A 26,480-nucleotide genomic window follows, 5' to 3' on the forward strand; every position below is an offset into this window, starting at 1 on the left:
ATGGGAAGTATATATGTAAGAAAATGAGTTTAATTTAAACACATGACTACCTTTATTGTTCTTTAACTCCTTTTAAAATGAAGTATCAATATCAAAATATAACAAAAAAATTCCTAATTTTGCCAAATATTTTCACTCTTCCCCTGTTGCAAGTAGCTTTGGAAATAATTTAACATTTGCAGAACACAGAGTTCTGTACTTAAACACAAATAATTCATGCTTCCTGCTGTGTTTTGCACTTGCTCTGTGCAACATTTCCTTGCCTTAATGTGCCTTTGCTCTTCTGCTGGAGAGTAGTGCCTATAGTGTGGAAAAGGATCAGCTGTAAGGCTTCACCCATTCTTGTTTCTTACAAATTTCTTGCACTTTCTGAATTGTCCTTCAGCAGTTACTTTCTGTAGTAACCTGTTCGTAGTTTTCTACCTTTATAGTATGGGTTGATTCAATTCTTTTCTAAAGTCCCTGGAGTGTGCTCTGAAATACAGGACATGGAACAGAAACAGAATGAAGATGAATACCATCACCTGCATATCTGAGAGATGCCTCTTCAGTGGAATCAGCCAGTTGCATGAATAAAACCTCATTAATACAGTGCTAGTTTTTCTGAAGGGGGGTTGAGGAAACCAAAAACAAACCATGGAAGGTTAACCAAGCAGAGCGGCTGCTTTTCAGTGTAACCATGTCCTCAAGTACACTTAAGCAGCCAGCCAAATGGTCCAAGGAATTGTGTTTTGACCTGCTCCAATTCTTGTTATCAGGACATCTCTCTTGTATGATGCAACTGCAAGTAGCAGGAAAATTACAGGAACCAATAAAAACTTTCCTCTGAAAGTTCAGGCCCTTGGATATGGTAAATTTTCATAAGCCATTTGGCTCAAATATTAACTGTCTTCATGGCACATAGCTGCCCTAAGGAGCTCTTGAGTTTCTTCTGTTTGTTGACGGACTTGCTCAAGGAGTTTGGCCATTTGGCTTTTTCCGAATGCTAATGAAAATTCTGGATCTGAAGAGGAATAACAGATGTTAGGCAACTCGCTGTCTTTCCCTGTGTTCTAATGCAGATGCATAGAAAGCCTATTTTTCAGGTCAGATACAGTTGGTTGGTGGTTCTTACTACAGGGAAGGCAGAACAATAATCTTCTACCACAAAAAGCAGATACAAATTCAGTTTTCATCCCTACAACCATTCAAGACTGCTGCTAAATTCTCATGATCCAGATGCATAAATCTCAGTTGCCAAATTCAGCCTTATGCAGCAGCTGCCTATCACGTCATAGCAGGGTTTTGGCTCTGGCTCTACATATGTAAAGATATGTGCTGTATACAGTTATTACCACATTATAACTCTCATAAGTACTCAACTTTTATCCAAAGACAAGAAGACTAACCAAACCCAGAAAAATATTAAGGAATGGACATTTAAGTATGAAAATGTGAGAATTCCCAGCTTTAATATCAGCTAATCATGCGATTTCCTTATTTGCTTGCTTTACCAAAATAAACTAAAATCCCATTTGAAAAACTTTTAGGTTGCATCTAGTGCCAAAAATTCTTATATTGGATAAAAGCATCTGTACCTGAAGTCCTGTTTCCCTGCTGTTCAGAAAGCCTTTCATTTTAAAGCAAACAAACAAAATCCTCCTGCCTTTATTGGGAGATACTCTTAAACAGCTGCTTTAAAACAGGTGACGTAACAGCCACCATTGAGATTATTCTGTTTGCTTAAGTGAGCAGAGCTAGTCCCCTAGCTAGGAGGAGTTTCCACTGTCAGTGGCTGGACTCGATGATATTAGAGGTCTTTTCCAACCCCAGTGATTCTGCGATCTCTGTTACAAAGCAGTGCCTGTTTGCTGCTGATGGGTGCAGGCAGCTTTGGCTGCACCCCGGGGGCCCAGCCCAGCAGGAAGGATGTACCTGCTTGTAGTCTGCAGAATGTGGAGATGCCCAGCTGCTGAAAGCGGACCTCTTGGTGGGTAAGAAAATTCTTGAGGTAGGCTTGAATCTCTCCAATGTGATGCTTCCACAAAAGCATCATTTTTTCTGGATAAATGGGAGAACCACTGGAAATCAGTACAAGCCTTTAAAACACTTTGAAAACTGATTTTTGTAACGACATTTGTAAGATCAATAATGACTCATCCATCTTCAGATAAAACCAACATTACTGCAAAGACTGGCAAGGTAATTCCCTGTACTACAGCTTCTGACAATACTGCTGATACTTTAGGTAAATAAAAAGCTGTGTGGGCTGCTGTGCTGGGAACCTGATCCCTGTGCAAGGGCCCTGCTGATTCACAGACAAGCTGGCCTGTTACACGAACCTTTCTATGAGGTGATTGTGCTGTTGGACTCTGCTCCCTACCTGAGAGACAGTCTACTCTGTTGCAAATCCTCAATGCTAGAATGAAACAGATTTGCATTTACCCTTATTGGGGACTCACTACAGATTTCAGTTTTTCTTATGTCTAAGGTCTAAAATCTAACCATACCTTTCTAGAGAATATGGCAAGAATCATCTGAACACCCTTTTCTTGCAAGTCCTAAAGGCTCTCAGCTGCATGGGACATGTATATTAAGCATAAAGCTGTTTGTTTTCTACCGGTAAAAATAATGCTTTTTTTATTCTTTCACACTGAAACTTTAAAAGTTTTGGCTACGTTCTTAAAAGCCACTTTACTTCACTGCTCCTGCTAATTTAGTCTAGAATTATAAAAGCAGGATTTGGTTCAGTAAGAGTTTTTTCTCCTGCTGGTTAGGGAGCAGAGTTAATCTAAAATTCTGGAACATAACCTCTGCTATCTGTAGGGAATGCCATCACATTTTACATACTGAGAAAGGTGGTCGAACAGAAAGATGTAACCTTGCCTGAAGTGACCCTTGTCTGTAACAGGTTCTCATCTCTCCCATGGTGAGTAGTATCTTAATGGTCTCCCACCTTCCTACTTAAGCGGTTTTTAAGGACCTCAGCATTGGCTATGGACCAGCCCTGCAGAATGGCAGTGCTTGAAGAATCAGACCTTTATCTGTGGTCCACTTTCAACCCTGGACTTTCTCATGCACTCAAGGACTGGTTTATTTCAAGGGTGACTGTAGGCACTTTTATAAATTTGTAGAGACCAGACTGGGGGGTGATCCAGGAATATTAAAGGTTGTTCAGTGCCTGACAGTTAACTCCTTTGGGAAAAGGCTAATTTCACTCCAGACAGCCATAAGCCTCTTTCAAAGCATAGTTAATCCTGTGTGAGTTACCGTGACCGATCATGTGCTGGATGACAGAGGCAGCATGAAAGGATGGCTCAGGATGTTCCAGTTGGCCAGCCAGTCTCACCAAGCACTTTGTCAAAGGTTCGTCCATCCACTGGACCATGTGTAACATGGCTCCTTCTGGAAGGCAGAAAGGTAAGAGAGTAGTTGGTAAACAGGACCTCCAGTGTCAAAGAAACAAAGGTGAGAGGTCTGCCAGAAACTGCTGAAATAGGGAATCCTTTATGCAACTGGAGAAGCAAAAAAGTGCTGAATTTGGTTAATAGGTACGTTTAGGTTGTAAAAAAGGGTCATGTTCTGAGGTTATGCTCTCAGTAAGGTAAGGCCGTGGATTTGATTCATATTTTGTTGGCTTTATGTTCTGCAAGAATGAATCACTTCATCTGCAAGATACACTCTTGGCCTTTTGGGCTCAGACTGTCCAGCAGCTACCAGGCACCGCTTGCAAAATTAAATGTGATGTGTTGCCAGCTGCACAGCCATTACATCAGATACAAGAGATGACTTGTTTGACAGAAAATATCCAGTATTGGGGCATATTGGGAAAATTTACACACATCCTTTCTGCCATGAAGAGTGCTGTACCTTTCATGAGTGCAAATTTGGTATCTCTGATAAATTCGTGTGCAAAAAATTTCAAGATAAAGGGTTACTGTGTATTTTAGTCTTTTTTTTTATATTAGTTTCTGCTATGGCAAAATTATTTCACCCCAAGAAACTGGGAAATGTTATAAATAGAAGTAGACAGGCCATGTACAGCAGAAAAGTTCAGCACAAAAAAATTTAGAATAAAAGAATTTTAAGCAGTTGAACAAAAGCACAGATAATGAAGCCCACAGGTCCTGCCAGTGATTTGTATTTTGTTCTTGAAGCTTACAACACAATGAATTTAAAGGGAAAGACTTGGGCTGTGTGTCCAGATGTGCTCCATCTCCTATTAGAGTTAATAAAGGACGTGCACTTCTCTGATTCAGCTACTCATGGAGGGTTGCTGCCCTACCTTGCTTTGCTAGCTCAGCAAGGCAAGATGTCACATAACGAAGGGAGTCTTCCTGAGTGTCGGTCAAAAGCATGGTCTGGAGGAGACCTTCGACACAGCAGCTCTCCGTGATTCTCTGCCACAAGAGAGAGATTCATGTTTAGCATTTCCATTACGGTTTAGTGGTGTCTGGGGGCTTCAGAAGTACTCGACAGTACTGAGGGCTAGACCATCAATAATGGAAATATAGATCCTCCCAGATCTACCACAACCAGGTGACAACACCTTGGATTGTTCAGAGATCACCTGTACTGAGATAAGTATTTTATAGACTGAGTTGAAAACAGATAGGAGACTTAGCATGTGCTGACCTGGATTAAAAGCACATGAGACCAAGAAATGAGTTCTGAATGAGCGGGCTGGAGGTGACTGGTTGCTAGTGAACTTGAATCACAAAGTCGTCAGCTCTCTGGGAGGCCATAAGTGGAGGCTGCTCATGGTTCCCAAAGTGAGCTCAGGTGCCTATCAACAAAAGGGAGTATCCTTTTTTGTGCTCACTTATTTTATGCTGCAGTTTTTTAACTTACTGCTTAGAGGTCCAAGATGGATTTGAGACTGCTACCTTTCAAGCTCCCACGCTCTGTGTCCTGCTGGCATAAAAACAGCACTGTTTTTTTCCTATTGTACCAAAGACTCTGAAGTGTTTTAGGGAGCGTTCCTTAGAACAGACCCTGGAAACCTGGCACTCCCACTCATGTCTGTGTATTCACTTATGCAGTGAGAGCTAGATACTCTCTATACTATAAAGCTTTATGAAGGTGAAGCAGCTCTCAGCTGATAACAGGATAATGTCACAGACTTTAAATACTTCAAAAAAACAAGCATATTTGTCAAACTTTGAACGAGTGGTCCATTTTTACTCCTACTGTGGGCCTTGAGTTTGAGGGAATCTAATTCCCTGCAAAACTTGATTTCACAGCTATTAAAAATTTATATAATTCTTATTTTAGTGAAAAAACCCATACTTTTCCTTCTGGCTGGTTTAAATCTCTGGAACTAGTAGTAATTGGATCATGAACAAAGAGAACAAAAAAAGAACTGAGTCTTGAAAAGTGTGTACTAGGAAGTGGGATGAAGCAGAAACGAGGATTTAGGTGGGGTTTTTCTCTCAGTATTGATTGCTACTGGTGGTACTGTTTGATCAAGGTACTTTTAAAAGGCAAGGGGAAAGGAAGTGCATATATGCATATGGATTTCGAAGCAAAGTCAGCAAGATAGATCTTTACAGAATTTTGGCACAACTAATATCTCGCCAAAGAGGCAAAATGTACATCAGTAGCTAGGATTCTATTTCACAATGACGGGCAGCTGAAACATGAGGGCCAGGAAATAAAGATTCACAACAGACCTCAGATTTTCCTGAAGGATTCCTTTAATTCATAAGAAATGTCCTTACTAGAAGAACTTTTTATACCTATGATGCAGTCAAATTAGGTAACCACATCACTCATAGTAAAAATTAGGTATTTCTTATTTTAATTAGCTTATTCGTATTGGGAAAATATGAATAAAACTGCCTTTCATTATGGTCTTTTTGTTCATACATTCAATTTTGTGTAAAGTATACAGCAAATTGGCATATTTGCTATATACTTTACATTAACATTAATTACCCACAGATTTTTTTTTTTTTTTTTTTAATGCTGATTTGACATAAACACAATGGCAACCTCACAGGGCATATAGTTCAATGACAAACATTGGGTACCTACCTGATGGTTTTTGGAAAGGCTCAGGTTTTTGATGATGCAAGCAGTATGTCCGACAATCACAGGGTCTGTTTTATGTGCTGCCAGTAATGTCCCCAGGCTCTGCAGTAGCTCAGCACATGCCAGAGTGTCCTAAGAGCAACCAGTATCATCAATTACGTAACCAATTACATCCAATATGGACAAAACAACATGACTTTGCAGTGAGCTATGGAGAGATCGAATTTAGCTCTGCAAGAAGAGCACTAGTTTGTTTATTTAAACCAAGGATGTGGCTGGGTCCAGTGCTGCTTCTCTAAAGTGGGGTCTGACTGGCACTGACTATAGAGTGCTTGCTATGGAAGGCTGAAGTCTTTAAGGTCCTGTAGTTTATTTTTGTTTCCATCAAATGCCTCACTGGGGTCATTGCTAGTCAGGGGAAGGATGTGTGATCCCAACTGGAAGGAGAGGTGCTCAAGGTAGGTGTGAAAGGCAGAAGTACACAGCGAAGTAGCAGCAGCAGTGCGTCCTAGAGTACCTCAGCAATTTACCCGGCTACAATAATGGGTTGTATGTTTAGATCAGGCACCTCTTTAGTAAACATGTTCTGAGCAACATCTTCTTTACACGCGTCTCTGCTGTCTGATGATATTTTAGAGGTACTTTACTGGGTATGTCTCTCTGAATGTAGTCTTCCTCCAATTACCATTAATATTAATTGAATCACAGAATGGCCTAGGTTGGAAGGGACCTTAAACATCATCTAGTTCCAAACCCCCTGCTGTGGGCAGGAGCACCTTCCACTAGGCCAGGTTGCTCAGAGCCCCACCCCACTTGGCCTTAAACACTTCCAGGGATGGGGCATCCCCAGCTTCTCTGGGAAACCTGTTCCAGTGTCTCACCACCCTCGCAGTAAGGAATTTTTTTTCTAATATCAAATCTAAACCTACTTTCTTTCAGTTTGAAGCCATTACCTCTTGTCCTGTAGTATCAGATCTGAGTCTGGATTACTGTACAGGTGGTCACCTCAATAACAATATGGATTAAGGGGGCACTGCTGTGTGTAAGAGAAACCTGACTTCAACAGACTTTGGGTTAGGCCTACAGCTAAAAGCAAAAGATTTCCTCTTGGGTGTGTTTTTTCTTTCAGTCTCCTTCCCGTAAGAATTTAGGAGTTTTTTATGCAGTTCTTCTGTTTGTTCACAATGAACTATATTATTTGTGCTACTTGGAAACTAAGACGCATTAGCAAGAGAGTTCAGAATAAAAAAAATCATTGGTCCTATACACAGTTGCAAAAAATCACATTATTCTGAAACCTGTGAAATATCAGGATCACTAAAGCAGTGTTGAAAGGCAGACGTCTTTAAAAGTTAGTTAAACTTGAATCTTTCTTTTACTTAGGTTAAATTGCAAAAGTGTATCTTATTTTCTTTTAATATCAGCTGACATCTTCACTTAGTTCATTCTAAGCACTGTCACAACCAGCAATCCTAAAATATAATGTGAAAATAAGTGGAAAGGGCAGTGCTATGCCTAAGCACAGGGCATTTAAAGAATCCTATATGCAGACATGACAGTAAATTTTCCTTAGTCTTATTTTTCCTTCTCTTTAAAGGAAGAAATAATATAGTTTTAGATAATCCAATTAAATTACAATTGATGACTGTTTTCTATGCTTTTGGGCCAAATGTCCTCTTTTCTATGTAATCCCATCAACTACAATACTTGTATTTGATTTGCTAAAGCCTGGGAGGACGAAATTTTCTATGCATTATAAAGGAACTTTGTAATATATAATGACTTCCCTGCCAAGATCTTTTGTTTATTTAGGACCCACATTAGTAAGTGTCAGTACTCAAATTTTGCTGAACTTCTTTTTTTGGCTGGAATACAGATGAGATCCAGATTTTGTTTCCTGGCTCAATCTCTTGCACAGTGCAAGAGAATCACAAGAAAACTGTGAGTAAAAATAGATTGAGTGGTTCAGATGGATATTGATCTAACTTCTCCCAAGACTAGAATATTAAAAAAAAAACAAACCAAAAAACAAAAGCATTCCAGCAGCAAGTGTGCTTACAGTTGCAATGCTGCACTCACACTCCTTACACAGGGATTTCTTGACAAGGTAAATATTATCCCATTGACCAGTTAGCAAGAAGGGAAGGCAAAGTTATTTTGTACCTGGAGTGGAGAGTCAGTGGCACCACCTGGAATAGACAGACCCTGACTTCCAGGTCTTTTGCTCAAAGGAATTTGATTTAAAAGACTGTTTTCTTTCAGGGTTGGGCTGTCCTTGGGAAATCTGAATAAAATTCCCCCCGCAAGAGGGAAGTTTTCCAGCTCTTGCTGGGAATCCCCGTCAACAGCCTGATCAGGAGATTGCAAAAAGGGGGCTGAAGCAGGGCAAGGAGCTCCTGCGAAGCATTCCTGGGGGGTTGCTTCATGGTAACAAAAGGGCAGATGGATTCTGCCCCATTGTATCCTGGGTAGCATTTGTAATAATTCAAGCATCACTTGACTTGGTTGTAAAGGTTAGCTTTGTTCAGTGGTTTGTTTTCCAACAGTTGTTCCCATGGAGAAGTCCCTCTTTCACTCACAGAGAATTCAGCCTGAGTTGGAGAAAGAAACCTTGAAAAGACTTGAAAAACAGGCCAGAAAAGGCATGGAGATGGAGAGGCAGGATATGAATACAGAGAGGTCAGCCTCTTCTCAGAGTGCCCAGGGCTTGCTCGCACAAAGCAGCAACATTCAGTAGTCAGAGACAGCCGTGTTTGCTCACTAAAACAAATTTAGAGATGTAGATACTTCTCACTGGAGAATAAAGCCTCAAGGGTGATGCTTTGCTTTCCAGCCTCCTGCTGCTGAACCTTTTTCCCTCATGAAGGATGGGCTGTTTTACCACTGGTGTACCAAGGCTGAGTTCCCAGTGCCTTTGTTCCCACTGACACTAACCATGTCTCTTTGTGGCCAGGGGTTTGAAACTCTGGTAAAGACAAGTTTCAGGACCAGGGAGAAAAGGAGTTGTGGATAATCTTTGCTGGGAGAACAAAAAATGTAAATGTTGTTTGGAGACAAGAAAAGCAAAAGTGAGTGAGGACCATGTTTCAGCATAATGTCTCATACTGAATAACGTATTTACTGTGCAAATGGCCTTCAACTAACCTAATGCATCTCAATTGTAAGATTGCTGAGAGCAAATTGTGTTTTGATTGTATGAGGCAGTTTGACAAGCAATGAGGATGTTTAGTGCTCATGCAGCTATTGTGCCTTAAATAGCTCTGTGCGCTAGTTGCTTCTTTGCAGGCATTGAGCTCACCCATTTTCTCAATCCACATCCCAGAGGTACTGGAGGTGCAATTTTGGTTTGTGTACAGGCAACTGAACTGTAATGCACCAAGCTTTCCATACCCAGAGTAAATTTCCAATCAGGCTGAGTGTATTTCAGGCACAAGAAGCACCTAAGGCCACCTGAGGCTACTCAGATCCTGTCACTACTGCTTGAAGCAATGTGGAAACGTTCTCACATATTTTTGCCCTATGTACCCAACCCCTGACTACCTTCCATTGCTGTTGTTAGTTTAAAACACTTACCAAAAACCTTTCACATTTATGTTCTTAAGGATGTCTTTAATTACCATAAAGAAAAGGTTTATTTAAAAACAAGAGTAATTTGTCAGTACTTGCTGTAATTTATTTCTAAATTTATTTCTAAATACATGACTTCTTCATGTATTTGCTAGTGTTGCACTATTAATGGTGGTGTTTACCCTGAACGTGGGCAAAAGAATCATTCCATAACTTAGGACATGAGGATACACAGTCCTAGTGAAAGTCCTAATGCATTAACTAAAGATAGACAGGATTTCAAAATCTGTTAGTCCCCCTTTTCGTTTTGATGCTAATTCAAAATACGTTAGTATTTTTCAAGTGCACTTTTGAATAAAGCTGTCCATATAGGTAAGTAATGTATATTTGCCCTTTATTCTGCACTTACGCATTTTTAAGTGTGTGCTCTAAATTAGTTTCTCTGCTTTTCAGTGTGGGGAGAAGCTCTGTAGCCAAGAAATAACCTCCTCGGCTGCCCCCACGGTGGCAGTCTCTCATGGTACTGTGTATGTCCTCCCCCTCATACACCTATCTAGACACCTGTGGTCTGGGAACTGAAGGAACTAGAGGGAGTTGCAGGGAGTGCAAGGCAGTATCTGCATATCCAATGAATCTGACACCCATCTCCCCCTCTACTCTCTCACTGGTCTCTCCTTCGGATCCCACTCAGCGCAACAGACGGCTCCTCAGGTAGTTAGTGACAGTGCAGATGCAGTAAACAAAGCCTTGTTATTTTGGGTGGGACAGAGAAGGGTTGAGAATTCTCCCAGCGTCTATTGGTCATTCTCACAATGCATTTCATAGACAGTTTTGCCATAACAGAGTGTTACCCCAGGTGGTGGCCAGAACTACTCTTTCCCCTCTGTTTTTGGGAAATGACCTCCCCTACCTGGTTGGGAGGGTGCTGGGACAGTATCCAGAGCAGAGCAATGGAGGCACGACGCACGTCCTCGCTGCCAGAGGCCAGGAGAGAGCACAGCTTGGGCAGGACGCTCTCAGCAACCATCTCGGCCTGGATGTCCGCTGGTGTGGGAAAACAACTGAGGTCAGGGAGGTTCAGAGCACTGCAGGGAGGCATTCAGGCTCTGACTCAAACAGTTGACTGTTGCCTCAGTAATCAAATTAAAGGGGACCTCCCCATCTCCGTGGGATGGGGCAATGCCAGATGTTTGGTTATAAGAATAAACCCTCATTTGTTGTGGTTCCTTTTGGTGAGGGATTAATACAAGCTTGATGGCAGAATGTAGATTTGGGCACCCTCAGTCCACGTCTGAACCTCAAAAAAAAGAATGAGGGGAATTTTCTGAGTCCCTCACTGGCGTAAGACAGGTAAGAAGGTGGCAGCTTCTGTTGCACAAACAGAAAGACCTCCCAAGCACCACCTATTTCACAGAGTTAGCCAGGGTTAACCCAGTTAGCCTGGGTTAGCCAGGAGAGAGACCAGCCATCCCACTGAGCTGTTATACCCCACTTGGCCCTGCAACCTCAGTGAGTGCGCTACAAGGCAGTGCCAGAGCAGCCAGCAGATGGAGAGGCAGATCTAAATGGTCAAGCACCCCAGGGGGTTTCAAACACGCCAAGCAGCAGCACAGCACATCCTTCACTCTCAGCTGCTCTAGAGTTGTGATTGCTTGAAAATAAAGCACCTCTACATTTTCTAGGTGAATAACTCTCCCCTGGAGTCTGGGGCTTTAGCATTAGTCCTCTGCCACCATCTCCTGAATATGTCATAGAAATGAATCTTGGGCATTTAATAGGATAGGGTTTTTTAAGAGGATGACAAATGCATGGGAGAAAATTACATTTAATGATAGACAGAATCATGCCTTGGAGAAGACAGGTCCCCACTCAATAAGCAATTTCAGGAGACAGTCTGTCCTAATTGGGTTTAATGCTCAGGAAACATGGAAAGGAGGAAAACTTAGCAACTCACTAAGGCTCTGAGCCTAAGAACACCTCTGCTGCCTCTCTCACCTTCTCCAGATACTCCCCTTGCTACCTGGGAGCTCTAAGACAGATTTAGTAAGGATATGCACTGCACCTTCCTCTTCCTTTAACATCCAGTTAAAAGGTAGAAAAGAGGGCGTCTCTTTGTTTTTAATAGGAAAGGTTCCCAGCCCACTGTGCTCACTCTGAAAGGCAGAGAGCGAAAGAAATAGTGTGGTTTCTTCAATCTCCAAGACATTGCTTACCACTGGTAGCCAAATTTCTTAGGCAAACACATGCCTGGCTTGAAACCTGCTTGTGCCAAAGAGGGGAAAAAAAAAAAAAAAAGAATGAGAGAGAGGAGGAAAAAGAGCAGTTTCAGTAATGCATGTTCTTGCCTATTGCACACAAAATAAACATGACAACACTAGCAAGTTATTATATTATCTTCAAGAATAAATTTTGGCACATGATTTTTTTCAAAGTTTTGATGAATTTTTTTTCAAACTCCTAGCACCAGTCATCCTATTGTTGATGAAGAATAGAGTTCAAATGTTGGCATTATTTCAGAACATCTGATAAGCTATAGGAAAAGGAAGGGAAAGAAATTGTCCCATTTGCTTTGCCTTTTTTTCACCTCTCTTCTACACAGAGTTTCAGGCTCCACCCTGAACTGTGGTTTCTTGAAGTTTCTTTGATGTGGCTTCCAACAAAGCAAAATTTTCAAGATGCTGTTCCTCAAAGCCATACAGTAAAAGTTCCAGATACCAAAAAGAAAAAAAAAAGTAGCATAACAGATGTGTCAGACACCTTCTGTCACAGACACGATGATCAAAGACAAAGCCTGGACAGGGCACTTCTCACATGATGTTTCAAGTTAATAGCACACAGTCTAAAGGAAGTGTCCAGGGCTGTAGAACAACTTTAATAATTTCCCTTTGCTTTCTTCATACATTGACCTTGTAGAACCCATACATTTTCTATTATAGGTGTCTTTTCTCATGGGAAAGATGCTGCATAGGTACCTGTACAGTAGATGAACAGAATGATGTGACGCTGAAACTGGAAGTCTAAGTTTATAGCTCTGCTCGGATGCTAAGTCTTTTCACAAAGGGAAAGCTATAGCCTTACCTTGTCCACAGGAGAGGATAGTAGAGAGATAAGTGTCTGCAGCAGGAATCTGTCACTGGGTCTCAGCAAGGCTTTGTGGTGCTGAACATTGGCTGCCACGTTGCTTAGGGCAGCACAGCTGTAATACTGCAAAGAACCAAGAAAAAATGTAGAGAGAGAGGTCAGAGTAATGATACGTTGAATAGAATATAACTAAATTGGAGAAATGCTCAGATTTAAAACTGATGAAAATAAAGTGCTTTTTCACCTTAAGGGTATTTATGGGGTAGACACAACATGCTGTAGCTACTACAGCCATCCTGCTGGGGCATGTAGTACAAACTCATTAGGACCCTGGCTGTTTGGGAATGTGCTGTGCTGCTGCAATGACATTGCTGCTGGTACCTAAGTTAGGTCATCTGCTTCTACTGTGTTATATGTTTAGATTTATTTACTGAAGCTGGATGTAGCTATTGCCCTAGCATTCCAAAAGATAATTTCCAAAGGATCTAAACATTAACGCTAGGGAGGATTACACATACAAGAGTATCTATTACTAGGGAGGTATAATTAGAAGAAACAGGTTGAGCTACAGAGATGGAAATTTTAAGGTGAATCTCAGAGAAATCTAAAAATGCTGAAAGAGTTTGCAGAAAGCAATTCCAGAGGGTCCATCCCTTCAGATATTTTAAAAAAGTCTGAATAGAGATAATTAAACTGATGGAGAAAACAATTCGGTGCTACTCAAAGGACTGAATGAACAATCTAATCTAGCAGGGTGTAAGGCGTACAAGTTAATTCATAGTTTATTTATCAGCATACTTTTGCATCAAGATGAGCTCTCTGCTGAGTGTGCAGAATCACAAAGAGGTGTCTGTGATAGGCATAAAATAGGAAGATTTACAGATATTTACAACAACAAGAAAAAGATCTTTTCAAGTTATGTCTTCTCAGAATACTTAGTAACATTGCTCAGAGTGGAAGATCAAAGTTCGTATGCCAAAAAAACCCAACAAAACAAAATAAAAAACCACAACCCAGAGGAAGAGACATATCTGCAACTTGTCTGATGATCCGAAAGACACAAGGAGGTAGACACATAACAACCCTGTCCCTGCATTAATGTGTGCTGGCAGACAAAAGTTTGTGTCATAAACTTTCTCCTGTGGAGTTAGACAAATTGAGTCTTTTAATATACATTATCTGAATGAGCTGAGTTTCACCAAGATGCTCTCACACGTTTCTCCTCTTCATTAGAGAGACCTTTCCTCCTCTCCCCATTTTCATTACTGCATACTGTGGTTTGTGCTCTCCTTACAGTCACAATGCTACCGTTTTAAAATCTGACCTATTTTAGTCATACCTGGACTTCTGAGTCAGGAGATTCCAGCAGCAAGGCAAGAACTGGTAGGGCTCCTTCCTTGCATAGGACTTCTTGGATTTTGTCTGCCATTAAAAAGAAAAAGTGAAAGTCTCTTCCTTCTTCCCTCAGTCTCATCTGGAAGCACTATTCAAAAGGGATGTGCACAGTCCTTGGGTTCTGAAGAGTGCTGATGTTGTCCAAATATATACCAGTCAGTGTGACTGGAGAGTATATAATTTAGAACTTGTGTAATGCAGCAGTATTCAGATATTTTAGCAAAAAGATTAGCAGGTTGTCTGATTAAGCTTTTGATGGTTTTATGCTAAAAACTGCTCTGAGAATCTAAATTGCTGGAGAAGCTGAAAAGCCTCAGGTATGATCTTCACTATGATTTCTGTGTTTCAAAAAGAAATTATTTAAAATATTCTGAGTAATACCAGAAATGTAATAGCTAACTGTATAAGTTCTTGCCAACTGTTTCCTTCCACAATACAGAGTCCAGAGATGTTACTCATGACTGTATCATTTAGCTCTGTGGAACAATGGTATCATCTTGGTAGGTGAGATTTAATGCTGGTTTGTTTCAGAGTTAGTTATGGTAGTCTACATATAACTGCAGAGGACCAAGTACTGCTTTTGACAAAGCTGTTGGCAGGTATTACAGTAGCCTTTAATGTCTGACCCATGATAGTTATACTTAGCATATTCCAGCATTGAGTTAGAACAAGCAAAAAGTTCCTAAATCTCGACTTTGTTGGATAAGCTTCTGAGATTGCTTTAAAGTACACCAAATGTGCTGCTAACTTTTTTAGGCCAAGTTATTTCTTTAACAAATGTTTTTTTTTTTTCTATTTCTTTGACTGATTATTTAAATATTCATACACTAGCCCCTTGGAGTTGAAAATCAAGTCTTTCTGTTTTGCTACTAAGCAAAACAGGGCCCGTATCAGCTAAACTTAAATCATCAGCCTGTAGTACCAACATGAATGCCATATGCAGAGGAAATAACTTGTTGCACAGATATGCTTTTATTCTTGCCTTAACCCTTTTGGATTATTTTTCTATCAGTGAGTTTTCTTTTGGCAATTTAGGTAAACCATTAGTCTGAAAGTACCTGATTGTGTGAGGTTTAGAATAGCACCAACTGCATTTTGTTGGACTCTGGGATCATAGGACTTGGCAAGAGACAGGAGCGGTGTAACTCCTCTAGCAGCACCAATAGCCTCTCGGTTGGACTCTGGAGAAAAGAATCAGAGAAAGAAATACTTACTGCCATCTTACTGTGAACCACAAGCAGGACAACTAGCAGGAGTAGTTCTTTGGTGTTCCCTTCCCTGATTTCTCTGCATACTCAAAGGAAACTATTAAAAATTCAGAGAATTTAACAGGAAAGAAACCAACTCATGACCTCTGGATTAGCCATAAATCACAGCTGCTTCAATGCTTTTGGTTTGTAACTAGGATAATCAAAATATCCTTAAGTCCCTTTAAACAGGTTAACAAAGTGTTGTACTTGCTTCATACCTTTGGTATGTCTGATCAAGCTACTCACAGTGTGATAACCTAAAGCTATATCATTAACTGCAGGTAAGGTTTAATTAATTTAGTAGGGTATATTCAGGGCCAGTTTCTGTTTTGGAATGTCCCTGTGTCATTCACTTGACAGCTATAAATAATGCAGAGGTTTCTAAAGACAGAATTTGATTTAAATATTGGAATTTGAAAAGATGATGCTTCTCTGATTTGGTGGTGACTCCTTGTATTAAGGAATGTATTAAGTTGTACAGTTGTAATCAATATCCTGGTGTACAAGGAGAACTCAAAAAAGATCTGCAGAATCCCTTAAGACTCTTGGATGAAAAGCTGGTGAAAAAAAAGAAAAACTGTAACACTTAATGCTGTAAAATTAACAATATTTATCGACAGTTTAAACAATGGCCAGTCTGTGGAAGCTTGCTGAGAGAAACATGAAGCAGACAGAGCAAAAAAGATAAAGGTATTTGGATGACATCAAGTCTTTAGGTGCTAATTAACTTTGAGAGTTGTGAGAACAAAGCTGTTAGTTTTACACCTGGAGCCTATCTAGTGGAAATTGACATAAACAGTTTATCCAGGATATTTATTCAAGTATAGTTCAGATAGTATCAGTTTAATATTCCGGGGTAAGTAATTTTCTGTCTTCCTATGAGTATATACTCAAGTAAGTAACTTTTATTCTGGAAAAAAAGAAGAGAAAAATAAATGTTCTGGGAAGAGTAATGTATTTAAAAATAGCTTTTCCATGTGGAAAGCTATTATTCTGGTGAAATATTCAGGTCCCTTTCGTAGACAAGCCTTTCTCTAACCTAATTTGCCTATATATCATTCTTTTGTTTTCCTCAGTAGAAGGAGAAAGTCTTTTGTATGGCTCCAACTGATGGAAACCAGTCTGGTGTGATGCAAACTACTCTGCTGAGTAAAAAACAGAGGTAAAAAGATTAAGAATTCAGATATCGCTGCTTCCTTTATTCTTGTACACAATACACTCCATGAATGTTTGTGAATGTGGAAAAGAATCTTACATTTGAGAAAAGGGATAACGAACATTTGGACAAAACTTGGGCAAATTCTTTCTTCTATCAGATATTGAGGCTGAACACTTGTTTTGCCAGTTTATGATGACAGACCGGATGGGCAAATCTATCTCACCAAGATGTGTAACTGTATTACCATCTCTGTAAGAGATGTGGCACGGTAGATCATGTTTCTCTCCTGGACCACCTGTTTATCTTAAATAATGCAGTCCTTCCACTGATGCCACTGCAACCACTGATGCCCCTTCAAATGCTTTTAGAAGGAAACCATGTGTTCAGATGCTACTCTAAAGTGGGATAATCAACAACATCTACTCAAGCTGTGTTTGAATAACTCACTAATTTATAAATTCTTTCTTTCCACTCTCTGATATTTGTGTGCTTAAAGATTTCCCAGTCAAAACAACTTTGAATGTGCTTTACAGTAAGTGCATCCTCCTTTTTTAGCTTAAAGCAGATGTTCAGGCCCCCCTAAACCCTGAAGCTATGAACATTTAGTTCTGTTCTGAAGTACTCTGAGTTCTTATCCCAGAACTGATTGGTTTCACTCACTGATTGAAAAGCTGCAGATAATTGCAAATATGCATGTGTCGTTTTGCTGCATGGACAAATGCTGGTATTGGAATAAACTAACCTCCAAATAATTTTCATCTGAATGGGTTGGTTTGCTCTTCTTATTTTCAGCTCCCTATTGCAGCAGGAAGACAACCCAGTTTTCACACGACCCGCAGTAACATCGCTAAACAACTTCACTCTGCACATAGTCTTGCATGCTCGTTGCAGCAGAATTGAGACCATTCCTAGATGCAGAATTTTAGTCACCTTAAAGCTATCTAAGGATATTCCTAATTTGGTTGTGCTTCCATACCTATCTTTTCTGCATAAATGGCTATCTTGAAGGATATGACTGAACTTAAAAATATCTGAGTCCGTGACACTTAAAAATATCCAAGTCCGTGAGTTAAAATTAAAATAAACCTTGGAGAATTGCCTATTGCTTTAGTCTCATTGCTGTGGTAGCTAAATATAGTCCGAAAAACAAATAAATGGATCCAGCCCATTTAAATCTTGGTTAAACTGGGACAGAGATCCTCAACACTGATTTCCAGGCAGCAATCCAGCCTGTGCAGGAATGCCTACCCTATGTTCAGCTTTGAAAGCTCCTTGAGTGCTTAATTTGGAGTACTTGTGCTCAGAAGGACATTTGCACTTAAGGGAGTGTGCAAAGGCATTAGAAGACCACAGGGAATGAAGGTGGACTGGATCTGGAGTAGCTCAGGGTTCCCTATATTCCAGGTTAAAGACATCTAGAAGGGTAAGAGTGTCTTCAGGACTAAGTAACATCTTTAGGTGCTCAAACAAGTCGCTTTCTCCATGGACTGTTTAAAACAGGTGAATGGACATCTCTCTATAAATCTTCAGGGGCTTAACTTCACTGACCGTACACAAAGAAAGTCCTTCTAATGCCAGGTACCTAAAATTTTAGTGATGCCATGCCTAATTAAGACATTTAAAAGAGGCAATTTGCATTCCACACAAAGTTATGTTGTATGTAGAATTCTTAACCCGACTGTAATAATATACAATGCTTATAAACAAGGTCCTAAGGGAAAAGTGTTTAAAAACCTGAAAATAAAACAAAAAGGTGGGATAAAATGCAAATCAGCATTTTCATGTGGTTGGATCCTGCTTATCCACTTCCCCTTTGCAACATAAATACCTAAATGAGAAATTAACGCTTTCATCATGCTTCCCTCAGCCTTCTGGGACACCAGACTGCAACTTCCCATGCTGGAGAGGGAAGCTGGCAGAATAAATGCAACAGGGAGGGAAATAAATGTTATTCATGGCTTTTCTACAGATTTGTACACAATTTGTACTGTAGAACTACGAGTTTGCACAAGGTAGAATAAGACAGACTAACATGATAACCTTTCTTTTGGTAACTGTGGCTGAACTAACCTGTCTGGATACCAGAAAAATATTAATATCATTATATGAAATATGCATGGTTAAGCAGAAGTTGATGACAAACGAAAGTAGTACGTGATGGGTTACAAACTGACTGCAAGCTGGCAGCAAGTTTGGCTGAATGGGAACGACCACCTGGGAAGAAAGTACAAATGGAATTCCATGAGGGCTGGTCTGTACTTGTTTTGAACCAGAAAGTGAATACAAAGATGTGAATGTAGAACTGTCAGTGCAGTGGAGGACTGGAATATTTTACAAATAACAGACAAGTTAGAAGACTGAAGCAACAGAAACAGAATGAAACCTGTACAAAATGCAGGGATATGCACTTGGAAACATTTGTGGTAGAGCCTTGATTACTTGGTGTCTGCTGGAAATAGCAGCAGAGGAGGAGCAGGACTAAGTGATTAAGTCAGCTGCAGGATGACAACATCACCATGGCACAATCACCAAATCTGCAAGTGTTACCATAAGATGTACCAAAAAACGTATTTCCCTATGTGCCACAATAAAAGGCACAGGTGAGACCCCAGCTGTAATACTGCACATTTCTGGTGACTTCTCTTTCAGAAGAGATGAATCCAAAACAGAATTCCTGCACCATTTATCTATATCTTGGGACTGTAACAATGCCTGAGGCCTGTGGTATCATGATACAGTACACGCAAGTGCTATGTTCCATTCCTGGAACATATCATTTACACCCAGAAGGACTCTGAAGATGAATGGAGAGCCTCACTTACAAGAAGAGTCTTAAAAGAGCTTGGTTTTCTCAGTCTAGTTAAAATGAAGGAACTTCATCAGCGTAAACATCAGAGAGACAGAACTACTGAAACAAAAGCCAATGTAGACATTAATTAAGATAAGCCGGCCATGAATACATTTAGGATGTAAATCGGAAAAAGGTCTGTAATCATAAGAGCAAGAAGGTCAGAAACACTGAGAAAAATAACTGGAATGTCAAGAGCTTGAATTCATGATGTAGGAATACCAGAACTTGCTGCTGCATCTTAGGACTCTTAAACCAATTGCAAATAGGTTGTTTCATCTTAAAATATGATGGAAGAGTTGAATGAATTCACTGCAGAGATTAAAGGCAAAGAGAACACTCACCTGAAACAGCCAAAGTCATCACGCAGGCACAGGAATTACACTGGACAGTGGGATCCTCTGACTCAAGCAGATCCAGAATTGGCTCAAGTAAACCCATTTGGACAACTAATTCTTTGTCAACTATTCATAAATTCAAGAAAAAAAAAAGGGCAAATAGAAAAGTAAACAGTTAGTGATTTTGTGGAAAGAATACATCATCCGTTGACTGCTTTGGAGATCCACATTATGATAATACAAAATAGACCTAAGATGGAAACAGCCTGAAAGCCACTCTCAGTCCCTAGCTTGGTTTGCTTCATTCCTCTTCAGATGCATGAAAGAGTGTAAGAGATGTTTGGAGGTTTTAGGCCAGAAGGTCCCAAATAAGGTTAATTTTGGAAAGAGCAACTGCAGCTTTCCAATAGGTTCACAATTTAGTCAGGACTCCCCCTGACTTTTCTTTTTCTTCTGAGGTCTACCCTTTAAATATTATTTTTTCTTTGTAAATAGTGACATGATCTTATTTGCAGCAAAATCCTTAAAAAAAATGTAATGAAAAAGGCCAGCTTTGCTGAAGATTGACCCTGTCTTCTGCTGTTACGGACTGCGGGATGGAATACTTGTTGTGGCCCAGGTGCCAAGGAGTGCAGTAGTAGATGCCACAAGGACTCTGTTGATGAGGTGTGGTGAGTTCATGCCCTGTCTATCAACATAAACTTTATTGGGGAGTTTTTCTTCCACATCTCCCAGATTCTATCTCAAATCTGTTTTCCCCTTTAGTTACAGAAGCAAGTGAATCTACTAAGAATTTAAATTTCTTTTTTTTTTCTCTGCAAGCAATTTAAGACTAAGGTCCAGTTCATAAATAACCAGAAAATGAGCACTGTCTCATACAAAGAGTTTATTTCTAAGAGCTATATCTGTTGTTCGAAAGGGAAACTGTTGGCTGTAGATCCACGAATGAGAATAGAATTCCCACACTGGTCTGGGAATAATTTATCAGCCTTTGCACACAGATCCAAGAACTCTTGCCACATGGTATAATCTAGCTGGAGAGATCTGATATATCTTGGCGCCACCAGAAGCTATGTAGCTTGCAGTCAGAAAGAGACTCACACTTGTCCTATCAGGAACAAAAAAAGGAATCTGGATTTGTGTAGATGTGCCCTCCTTCTGCCTGAGTCTGGCTGAAGAAATACTTCTTTACCTCAAGAGAGATGTGTTGTTAATTACTCACTATTTCCTTCCAGCAAGAAGTTGACAAGGGACAAGGAAGACATCTGCTGCACCTCCAGGTCAGCAGAACGTAGTAAGGCATAGAAGGGTTCCAGATGTTCCACAGGCAGGGGGATGTTCACTGCAAGAATGAGAGGAAATATTCATGAGTCCCATTGTTCACCACAGTCACATTTTTCTCTTGATGGACTTAAGTCTCAGGTGCTCCCACAGATAGGCTGAATGGTATTCATCTTCATTAAAATTCCAATTTTACTAGCAAACAGGGCAAGTTTCCTGAAGAGGCTTTGAATAATCAAGTACTTCAAAAACATCATGGGAAGGGAAGCAGTGTGCCTTCCTACCAAACAATTCATTCTGCCTCACAGCAGGTCCTTGTGTTGTGGCTACCTGCACTTTTTATGCAGCAAAAAATACATGGGATAAAGCAATCATACCAAGTGACAGAATACTCTCTTTGAAATAAAATTAAAATAAACAAGTAGATAAATAAATTGAAACCCACTTGTTGCTAGTATTTCTACCTTTCTGTAGAATCCAAATGCTAGCTGGTATTTTATTTGGAATATCTAGGCAGACTCCTAACCATTAACAAATTACCTCAAGAGCCAAGTGCTCCCACAGAATAGCTGGAACAAAGAAGAACGTTTCCTTCATAAATCTTCACTACAATCTGGCCTCTAGAGCTTTGTCCTCTTTCAAAAAGTATATAATATAAAATATTAACTGGTCACTATGTCCATTTCCTTTCACCATATTTGACTGTGTTGCTTTCAGGAGATTCAGTACACACTGACTCTAAATACTTTGGGTTCTGCTGAGTTCTACAGAAGTATAACAATTTCATAAATAACAGTCTTTTATAATCATGAGAGATATCTCCTTATAGCAGAACCCAGAACTGACTCTGCCTACATGGCAATGACAGTTTTCCATTTTCCTGGGCAAACAACATCGCATGAAAGCAAAATAAAAACTTGCTTAATAAATCAAAAGGAGTTTCACAGTTTGAAACAATACTTTTATTTATAATTACATGAAAATTTTCTAATGCATGGAGATAACTTACTGTGCTGACTCATATGCAAGTAATAGAGGGCAGCTGACTGCTGTAAACCTGGGTTTTCTGAAAAGGATAAGGTCCTCAAGGCTTCCAGAGGGTCCTTTCCAAGTGGAGACATTTCAAAATCTAAAGATATAAAACGACAGCACAGGCTCAATTACATCTGAAAAGGGTTAGTTTACAAAAAGAAATTATAATTTACAGCCAATCAAACACATAAGGGTTTTTGTACTACAACTCTATCAAGCCCATCTCTCTTTATTCATGTTTCCATGGGCAGAAGCAATAGATGAACTGGGAAAAACCTGTCCATGGCAATGCCTCTTGTAAAGCTCACAAAGCCAGTGATTGGAAACAAGATAAATTACAACCTTTAGACACGTTTATGCTATCTGATATAAATGCAGGTGTTCTTGTTCTCCATAAAAATATTTATCTTTTTCTGAATCTTTGTTAAAATCTATCTACTGAACACAGTGTTCTTAGTTAAGAACCATAGAAAGAGTATGTATTTCTAATTTACCACATCTGAAGTTCGCTGTGTTTCCTGTCTTGGGCATTGAAATAAAGGATTTAAGGGAACAGCAACATGGACGGCAAACAGGCTTGCCTCAGCCTCAAATTTCTAGCATGAGTCTACCTGTTCTCGAGTATGATAGCTCCCCTATGAATAAACTAGATGTTCAAAAACAGTCATCAAGCAATAGCAGTCATGCATGACTTCTGTAAGTCACTGTACAATACAATATGTGGAATGGAGCAGTAGAGAGGAAAATGAACGGGACATTGAACCAATGAACAGAGTTAAAAAGGTAATGTATGATTGACTGGTGGAGCACACAATTATAAGATATATTTTCAGGCAATAGATAACAGCTGTGCATTAATGATTGAAATATCTCTATGAAAAATATCTAGCTACTTTACCTTCCATGGGACAAAGAAATGTGAGGGATGTGAGGGGCATGAGCTTTCATGACTCAGTGCAAAACACAGCCAATATCTCAAGCCATTAGAAGCTGCTGACATGTCAAGACTAGCAAACTCCTACCTTCAGGATTAGGAAAGTGAGCGTCACAGAACTGCTTCATATAAAGATCAATTTTATTTAATAATTAGTAATACAAAGAGAAGGAGTTACCTGTGTATGCAAGGTTTTAGAGAAAACAAACAAAAATCTCTTCATGTGGTTTAATTCTGTTCCTGTCACTATCTGAACCTTAATCTGACTATCTGATTCTTCCACATATCTGTGGTTTTGTTTGGGAGAGTGATAAAGCCGAAACCACTCAAAATCTCCACTTGCTTAAAATATCAAAATTTTCTGCCCTGGCTAACTGATGAGTGTCATGATCAACCATGAAGTCTCTCCTTGCACTCAAATTGTCCAAACACTGTCTTCTTGTTATTATATTTTGTTCAAAACTGAGGATAGGCTTGCTCCCTCTTGGAATAAAATACAATAGTGTTAAAGAGGGATGTGTCTTGGTTCTCTTTGCGAGACTTCCCTGCCTCCATTTGCCTAGGCAGTAAGATTCGGCCACTCAGAGATTTAACCTTGGTTCTGCTTCCTGGGGGCTGTATGTGTCCTGTCGTGGAGAGTGGGACCTCCCTGAAAGCCCACATTGTCATCTGTGTACTGCTGTCAGAGAAACTCTAGGCTTCCTGCTGCTGTACCCCAACTCCCAAGGATCCATGACAGACCAGACTTTTGAAGACTGATCTCAGAGAGGAAAGGATCTCTCAAGAAAATATCCACTTAGTCTTTTCAGGGAGCACCAGTGACTGCTACAAGGGGCCATTCTGGCTTCCCCTTCATTACACCTCATCCACCAACCGAGCTGGGATAGTGCCAACACAGTTTCCTATAGAGTCAGGAGCATGCTAGCCTTTGGAAGAAGAAGTTCAGCTCTGGAAGATCCCACTGTATAACAAGCTGAAAGATCTGTCCCTATTCTGGATATGAATGTCAGGATTTAACCAGTGCTACAGGTGCAACAATCAGTGAACCTTATCAGCAGCACAGGACACACCACATTCACTGGATAATGACACCAGCTAACACCAGCTGAGGTTAATTCACACATGTTCCCAACAACCAGCGTCACAGCAATTAATCCAAAGGTTGTTCCATGACAGAATTTCAAACACCATTAACCATGTCACACCAAGGAAAAATGTCTCTTCTGGCTCCCCTCACAAGATTGTTTCATGTTCCCAAAGAGGCAAGTAAAGAGATGGTAGTTCCACACCCTTCACACAAATGAAAGGAGGAGCCTGTGCAATTTTGTGTAGTAGCTTTAGCCCAAAGCTGCTAAACATAAAGCAATATACCCAATTAGTTGTGACAAAGCAAAACCAAGCAAGCAATGACCCTTTATCTTGAGATGAGGACTGGTTTTAGATTGGACAACCAACAAAATACATTCATCCAAGATGACTGTAGGAGTGAAATAAAAAAAAGTTTTCCTATTGATAATGTACCCTAGGACAGGACAAACAAGACATCACAAATAGAAAAACAGGGGAATTGGGCAGATAACCTGTAAAGGAAAGGAGACAGATGAAGAGTTATGAATCTACTTTGATTCAAGCAGGATCCCATGACTGTGATTAAGCTTGATGTCTAAAACGATTGCACAAAAGCACAGTTGCTTGGAATACTGAGAGCGCAGTAATGCTTGTCCCAGGGTGACTTTGGTCTTCCCCATGTATAGCCCAGACATCCCTAGCATAAGTCCAATTGTTCAGCCAACAGAGAGGTGCACAGCTGTGCACATCACATTGTGATCTGCCCACTCACAGCTCAGCATCCAGTCTTAGCAAAGCCTGTGTCCAGCTTGGTCAGTTCCTTTTGACTGACTTCAAAGGAGTAACTTTAATTTCTAGAAGGACTCACTTTTATGAAACACGTTTACATGGGTTATGTATTAACGGTGGCAGAGCAAGAGAGTGACTGACCATTTCTACCTAGATCCAACTGCTGCACCACTCGAGCCCTTGGAGTCCTGTACACAAAGAAAATGCTCTGTAGTTCTGGCCTTTCCTCATCATCACCAAGCTGCTCAATACCATGCCAGAGCAGATCAGCCAGCAATCTACCTTCAACCCACAAAATCAATCTCCTTGCTTTTTCACAATGCTTTAGAAAAAGACAAGTCCTCTTACCTGTTTCAATATGCTGCAGAAACTCCTCTGCTGTCACCCTCTCATGAGGCTGTAGGATGGGCTTGTACAGCTGTCTGGTTTTAGAGCTGTTTTGTTTTAAGCATGAGCACTTGCTTATCAGAGTTAAGCATTCCTTGATGCCTTGCACCAAGTCAGAGGACATCCTCTGAACAAAGCCTATGAAGTCCCGCAGGAGCTGCATGCATCGTCCACATAGCTGACCCATTCTTGTTCCAACAGCAGCACAAATCAAGAAGAAAAGGAAGGAGATGGAAGAAAAGTTTCTTCTCAGTTTGTCTGGTTTTTGCACTAGCTTGCTTCCTCACTGTTTTTTCTGTCTTACAGATGCCAACACCACACCATGTGCAGCTGCTGTAAGGCAGACAAGCTTCTGTGTCCAAAAAGCTACATTTCACAAGGCTGTTTTCTGCAGATCTCCTAGAGTTCATAAATTATTATTTAAAAGGAGTGCACTGGAGACACACTCAAACACCTTCCCCTTGCCTGAAGAAAAATAAAATAATGACCTAAACACATGTCGTGGCGAACGGATGGGGTTTAGGTCATGGAGCATCCACCAAAGCCTGTATGAGGCTAGAAAAACTGGGATAATGGAAAACGCAACCTCAGTTTTTGTAAGGCAGCTTTCCACATGACAGGTAGGCACCACCTTGTCTGCATGAGTACAATCTGCAGCTACCAATTGGAGAGAGGAAGATTAAAAAAAATAAAAAGAGCAAGTGAACAGGTTTTTCCAGTTTTTGCTGAAGCACAGATCAGAACAAAGGAGCTGTTGGACAAACAACTCATAACTCAGTCACCTGAGACTTTGCAAATCAGCAAGAATAGAAAACAGGGGGAAACAAAAAAAAAAAAAAAAAAAAAAAAGACAGTGGCCAAATGAATTTAGCACTCTTTTCCTCCTGTCAAGCAAGTCCTGCAGAGTGGGCTGGATAAGCTAGCAATGGGAGGATGCAAAAATTATCTGTGGTTTTCATGCAGAAAAAGGTAGTAAAAGGAAAACAATCACTTCTCCTTTTGCTTAATTCACCAGCCTGGTGCATGTGCCCACCCTTGGCCGAACAGTTTTACAAATGACCCTGGTTTAACTCTTGTAGCATGAAGTGATATTTGTAATATTGAGGGTTCCAGTAAAAACTGTTTTGATTCATGGTTACCTTAATTAGGGATCCTGCAGGTACAGGTCTGCTGAATGCTGATCACTTTAATTAACTTCTTATTCATAGATTTGGTGGATTTATTCTAACTACTGCATTTGATATATTTATTGGTAAGTTTCAGCCTCTCTCCTTTAATAAATCTTTATTTTCTAAATAAATCATGTTTGAAAATCAACCCTTTATTCTGCACCCATCTC

The 26,480-nt window shown here is 40.2% G+C and overlaps 1 protein-coding gene across 3 annotated transcripts; it reads right to left on the reverse strand.

Moving 5' to 3' along the window:
- Positions 1–33: 33 nt before the first annotated feature.
- LOC125322416 (vacuolar protein 8-like) lies at positions 34–25,780 on the reverse strand. 3 transcript variants are annotated; one of them, XM_048296102.1, is made up of 14 exons: positions 25,103–25,779; positions 21,941–22,060; positions 20,873–20,992; positions 19,657–19,776; positions 15,114–15,236; positions 14,000–14,082; positions 12,658–12,783; positions 11,793–11,838; positions 10,490–10,623; positions 6,016–6,144; positions 4,265–4,379; positions 3,250–3,384; positions 1,915–2,040; positions 34–1,003 (listed from the first exon to the last, which is right to left on the reverse strand). In XM_048296102.1, exons 1-14 carry the CDS (start codon positions 25,326–25,328, stop codon positions 882–884), a joined length of 1,725 nt encoding a protein of 574 aa, XP_048152059.1. In that variant the 5' UTR covers positions 25,329–25,779; the 3' UTR covers positions 34–881. The 3 variants fall into 3 exon arrangements, with proteins under 3 accessions (XP_048152059.1, XP_048152060.1, XP_048152061.1); XM_048296103.1 differs by lacking the exon at positions 1,915–2,040 and having other exon boundaries at positions 25,103–25,780; XM_048296104.1 differs by lacking the exons at positions 10,490–10,623; positions 11,793–11,838 and having other exon boundaries at positions 25,103–25,778.
- Between the last annotated feature and the right edge of the window lie 700 nt (positions 25,781–26,480).

Source organism: Corvus hawaiiensis, chromosome 3 (assembly GCF_020740725.1).
Source record: "Corvus hawaiiensis isolate bCorHaw1 chromosome 3, bCorHaw1.pri.cur, whole genome shotgun sequence".
NCBI lineage: Eukaryota > Metazoa > Chordata > Aves > Passeriformes > Corvidae > Corvus > Corvus hawaiiensis.